We start from the raw sequence: 6,000 nt of genomic DNA on the forward strand, positions 1-6,000 counted from the left end.
TAAAAAAACGTTCCAGGCAGATTTAACAAATGCAAAGGCTCTGAGTTGGGAAAAAACTTGAAGGGCTCCAGGGACAGAGAGGATTCCAGAAAGAAGTGCTTAGTAAAAAAAAAAAAATAGGGAGAAGGGCACAAGTTGAGGTTGGAGAGGTTAGCAGGGTCAGGACCTTGTAGTGGGGGCAAAAAGCGTTTGCATTTTATTCCAAATGAAGTGGAAGCCAAGTTTTAAGTAGGTAATGGCTTAACCCATTTTGTATTTTGAAAAGATCACTCTGGAAAATATTATAAGTTATGAAAAAAAAAGTGAAAGCAAAGAGAACTATTAGGAGACAAATTGCAGAGTTCTAGACAAGAAAGAAATGATGTGGCCCAGAACTTCAAGGAAGAACAAGGTGAATAAATTAGATTGTTTTGGAGTCAGAGCTACAAGGACTTGAGTAAAAGATATGAGAAAAATGAAGGCACAAAGGATGAGTCCAAGAATTTTTGCTTAAGTGACTGCATGATGTGGTGCTAGTAACTGAAATGGAGAGAACTGGCTTGGATGTTGGGGATATGAGTTCTTCTATGGACATAATGAGGGCAGGTCTGGGGGCAAAAGGGGAAGCCACTTTGAAGATGGCAAAGGATGATGAGCTGCGAGAGAAACTACAGATATGAAATGAGCTGATTGATGTGAGTAGATATTAGGGTGAGGGTTTTTACTACTTTAGATTTTGAGCCTGATGAACTAGAAAGCAAGTGACTCTAATAATAAATTGATAAAAGAGTAGGAAGACTTAGAAAAGAGAAGGATCAATGTAGAGCAGGAGGAAATACATATTCAAATAATGAATAAATATATAGACTTTACAATTGAAAAGTCTTGGCTTTGACTCCTTGATGAGCCATTTACTAGATCCTTGTAACCATATACTTAATTATTTCAGTTTCCATTGTTTTCTTTTTTCCATTGTTTTCTTATCTGTAAATTGATATAGTGATAAGGATTAAATGAGATGATTCTATATAAATGCTTCACAAACAGGAATCTTGTAGAAAATATTATCACTATATCATAATTGTCATTATAATAATGATAATACTTCATGGAATGTATTTCATTTATGTTAATTATTATTGAGAGGATAATGTTCTTGCTCTTAGTTCCACTTAAGTAAATATTGTAAGCATATGAACCCAGATTTAGATCCAACATTCTTTTTTATTTTTATTGAATCAGTAAGACAAGCTGGAAATTATGCTTTCTTTTCCATTGTACAGCTAAATAAACTGGGGATCAGTAAGGGTGACAAGACCAAGGTTAGACTGCCAGGAATTGTAACCTATGTGGAAGACAAGACTCACACCTGGATATGAATTACACCAAATAATTCTGAACTCCTTCCCAACACTTATAAGATAAAAACACCGCTGTACCACTTGGTCATTTCTCTGGGATCTATGCTAAATGAATAAATTCTGTTTAGTGGAAAATATTTTAGCAAGTCAGCATAGCATGAAACTCTTTCTCTAATTTTCCAGTGCTGGACCAGGCTCCTCTCAAGGCCTGTCTTTGGAGGAGGTGAAAAGAAGTTTGCAGTACTCACCCATTGACAAGTATGGTAAGTGGACAGACCCTCTAGGCTCATGAGAAAACCACCCCTAGGACAATGGCATCTACTCCTTCATGACAAGTGAGAAAACATAGTATTTTGTAATATCCGGAAATGAAAGATATTTTAAAATCTTATAAAATTCTAACTCTGATCTTTAAGACTTTTATAATTCTGCAGTTTACCTTTAAGCTTAATAATAATACACATCTTTAAAATAAAATTAACCTCTGACCTCTCAAGGCATTTCAAACACTCCATCATCATGTTATCAGGTCTGTGGCCTCAAAGCCCCATGTCATCCATAGGCTATGTAGGAAGGAGAAGAAAAACCAAGGATGAGTTTTCATAATTACATTGTATCCCAGGAAAGCTCCTTCCACCAACCAGCTATTCCCTGGTGACTGGTAAATCTAGCCATTCCCTCAAAGAGCTGCAGAGAAGGCTGGGAGAGCCAATGGGCTCCATTTCACACAGGTCTACTGCAGAATGGATTAACACAGGTCTCAGAAATAATTAATAAAGTTCTCTGCAGGCTTCTGGAAGCCAGAGTACGCACAGTCTCCCTTATCATCAGCTGCCATATTAATGCATGAGGCCTGTGATGTCCTTTCTTCAACCTTAAAGCCTGAGAGGCTGTAGGAATTTTGGCACAATGGGTTCCTTTATTTATGGCAACTCACTTTGACTACATGAAGAACTGCATAAAATGTCAGCCAAAGAGATCAGATTAAGACAAGAGTTGTGTATGAGAAAGAATACATTGGGTGATGTGTGCCTGACAGAGATGGCAGATATGGGCTTTGGAATCTTCACCAACACACCTCAACAGCAGTGTCAGGACCTGAGGTATCAGAAAGCATTTAAGAAACAAAGGAGAAACTTTGTTTTAGATAGATGCAGACACACTACCTGGATAGATAAAGGAAGAGAATGTGCTTCTCACTCCCAATACATGTATAGAATGCAGCTGAGTGCTTTTCTTTAAAAAAAAATAATAAAGTGTTTATTTATTTATATATTTTTATTGAGATACTGTAGATTGAACTCAAGGATGCTATACCACTGAAATACATTCCCTACCTTTTATTTAAATTTTAAATTTTCATTTTGAGACTAGGTCTTGCTGAGTTGCCCAGGCGGGCTTAGAACTTGTAATTCTCCTGTCTCCTGAGTAGCTGGGATTTCAGCAACTGAGTGCTTTTTAATCATCCACTTCACAATATAATTGGCCAGTCCAGCAAAAGATCTTTTTGAGGGAAAAATGTGCTCCAAATGTCACTACATTGCATTTCTTAATAGCTATAATGTCATTTCCTCAAGCCTCACAGATGTGACTCCCCAACCACTAAATACAGGGCATTCTTTGTGTGCTTTGACCAGAAGTCTTTCCTTTTATGGTCGAGTTTCAAGATGAAGCACCTCTTTAACTTAGAGAACTTAGAGATCCGCTTCTTAAAGAGACAGAAGTATAACAATTCCCAAGCTGGAAAAGACAAAGGACTTAATAATGTGAAACTTGTTTTTTTTTTCTATTCATATATGTACCAGGGGTAAGAAAAAAAAAACCATTAGAATAGTTGATCAGGGTGAGGGTACAAAGAAGATATATTCAATATCTCTCACTAGAAATACTACATAATACAAGATAGAACCCTTTCGTTTTCCTTCATTTTCATTTCATATACGAAGTGTAGTACAACAACAACTTCATGAGATGTTTCTTCCTTTCTCTCCCCGGCCCTCTCTCAGAGCTAAGAGAATTAAGGTCAAATTAAATGGCACAACTATTTCATGTGGATATGTTTCAGTCTTTTCCTAAAGCCCTTGGTCTAGTTGCACCCCCTCTTAAGCCAAGTGACGTCTTAGGCCAATATGTTTGCCTTTACTCTCTGGCAATAGTGGCTTCGATAATAAATGCCAGCCTCCATGCCTACTAATTTTGTTACCAATCCTGAAGGAGCGCCTGCCCACACTGTTGGGATGTATGTTCACAATCATATTTTCATTGGATTCCTGTGGGGCAGGAGACACTGAAACATCACGGGCCAGTAAAACTACATGTGGCACATTGAAGGTTGATTACAGTAATAAAAGGATTACTAGCCTTATTAAAGCATCAATCCATGCATGGAATGAAGTCACATTTTCAGCCCAGATGAGAGGCAATATTTGTGCTCCGTGATATAGATTTGGTTTTAGCCCACCTAGAGTTAAAATTCAGTGATGTACATCAGCTTGCCCTCATCTCATCATGCCCCACCATGACCTTCCTCATATGTGACCAGACCTATCCCACAAGAGGTGAGTGAGAGAGTCAACGAAGCATCAGCAGCAGCCAAACTTCCTCTGAGGAGAGTTTATGTGCTGCCTAAGGGATTTTGACAGAGACCTCTCTTATGAAAATAAATATGCATATCCAACTGCATGTTGCTAGGTGGCTTCATAAAAATGTAGATGGCTGGGTTGCTACTGAAACCTCAGCCATCAAAGGGGACAAAAGCAATAGTGACTACTAATGAATGTGCCCATTTTCACAGAATCAGTGAATGGTTTCCTTACTTCAGAACAGAAAGACAGCAGCTTCCTGGCACACACCTCTCTGTTCTCTTAGATAGTGACATAAAGTTACGCCACTAAGCCAATTTCTTTGACAGACCCATGGATATTGCTTGAAGTCATCATTTGCCACTGGTATTTAGACCTAGGCATTGAGTACATTTGAAACTCAAGCTGTCAAGAAAAAAATTAAATGCATACATAAATAAAATAGAGCCACCCTGCTGCAGAGAAAGTGTCTTTTCTTTTTTTCTAACTGCTATTCCCACCTCCTTTTGGGGACCAATATTGGTCTGGCACCCAATGATGTCAGACTGATGATTGTCTAATGCACATTGACAATTAATAAGTCAGTGCTATCATTTCTCCCATTTACAGATGAAGACACTGAGGCTGGGAAAGAATAAGTTAACAAAAGTCACAGAGCCTACAGATTTGCCTGACATAAGAGCCTGTTCTCATAGCTTCAAGATATACCACCTTCCTGATCTGTCCCCTGTTATACTTCAAATCCCAAATGTCACCTAGACAGCATAGCTCCAGATAAGACATCTATCAGTCATGTTTATCTGCTGTTTTCATGTAAGTTTCAATATTGTTTTATAGCTGCTCAGCAGCATCTCTGGTCCAGACTCTATTCACCAGATCCAGGAAAGCTGCCTGACTGCTGTGTGTTGCATTGAGTCAGGCTAAAAAATGTGGAGAGTCCTGGAAGGGCAATAAGTAATAACTGAACTTCTTTTCTGATGCAGGCTATGTGTCGGATCCCATGAGCCCAATGCATTTTCATTCTTGCCGGAACAGTGGCAGCTTTGAGGACAGCAGCTGACAGCATTTGGCATATACCTAAGAGGAGTTTTCCCCCACACTGACAGCAATGAGTCCAATCATGGCAGGCTTGCTCCCAATTATACTACTTTACTCTCTAAGGTCTCCTTAAATTGGCCTGTTTATACTGGTCCTACTTCATCCCTCTTCATGAGTTGGTTTTTGGGTTTGTGGTTAAAGAAGGAGATGTAAAAGAACCAAGACAGTAAAAGAACCAAGACAGAATATATATCAAGGATTGTTTTTCACTTTGTAAGTAAAAAAAAAAAAAAACAGTTTACTTTATAACTTGGAAATGGGGCCTCAGTCTGTGGTGGGCACTTAATAATTATTATTTTTTCCTAGACAGAGTTATGTACACTTCTGTTTGAGAGACCTGAGCTTGATTTCTTAGAATATTGGTCATTTTCTTATCTCACTATGTTACTTCTGGTGTTGAGCTCCATGATTAAAGATTCTTTGGTGGTGTAGAAAATTGATTCAGATGTGTATTTTTATTACAACAATACTTCCACTGAGTATGTCTTCTTTCAGACATATTAGTAAAGAGCAATAATGACCTTCACATCAAAGAGCTTCCCAAAACAGAGTACTTAGTTGTTTACCCCCCTTTTCATGTCATACCAAGTGTTCTATGCTCTACGCAGGCAACCTGTTGCTGTCAGTACTAAGGTGCTCAAAATGCTATCTGCCCAGTTATGATATCAGCCAACTGATGCAAAGCTCCCATTTATAACAGAATCTGGCACAGACCTAAAGTGCCTGCTATCTTTAAGAAAGGTTCCAGCCAGAAAGACAGAAGTGCTTCCACCTGATGAAAGAGTTTTGCCACTGAAAGACAGACTTGGTTAAAAAGAAAAAGCAGGGAAATATGAAAATTTAGTGATAATTACTGACCTCAACAAGATAAATAAAATTAGAAAAGGAAGATTTGGCCTCCTCTAAGTCAAGGCTTCTTGACCTTGGCCTTAGTGACATTTTGGACAGGATAATTCTTTGTTGTTGGGGGCTGATCTGGG

At 38.5% G+C, this 6,000-nt stretch overlaps 1 protein-coding gene across 1 annotated transcript in view; it reads left to right on the plus strand.

Moving 5' to 3' along the window:
• Tnni3k (TNNI3 interacting kinase) overlaps positions 1–5,082 on the plus strand; it is a 285,107-nt gene extending 280,025 nt beyond the window's left edge. The window contains exons 24-25 of the mRNA XM_078027764.1: positions 1,524–1,603; positions 4,906–5,082. Of these exons, the coding sequence (XP_077883890.1) occupies positions 1,524–1,603; positions 4,906–4,982 (157 nt within the window). The 3' untranslated portion in view covers positions 4,983–5,082. The remainder of the gene's footprint in view (positions 1–1,523; positions 1,604–4,905) is intronic.
• The last annotated feature ends 918 nt before the right edge of the window (positions 5,083–6,000 follow it).

Source organism: Ictidomys tridecemlineatus, chromosome 11 (assembly GCF_052094955.1).
Source record: "Ictidomys tridecemlineatus isolate mIctTri1 chromosome 11, mIctTri1.hap1, whole genome shotgun sequence".
NCBI lineage: Eukaryota > Metazoa > Chordata > Mammalia > Rodentia > Sciuridae > Ictidomys > Ictidomys tridecemlineatus.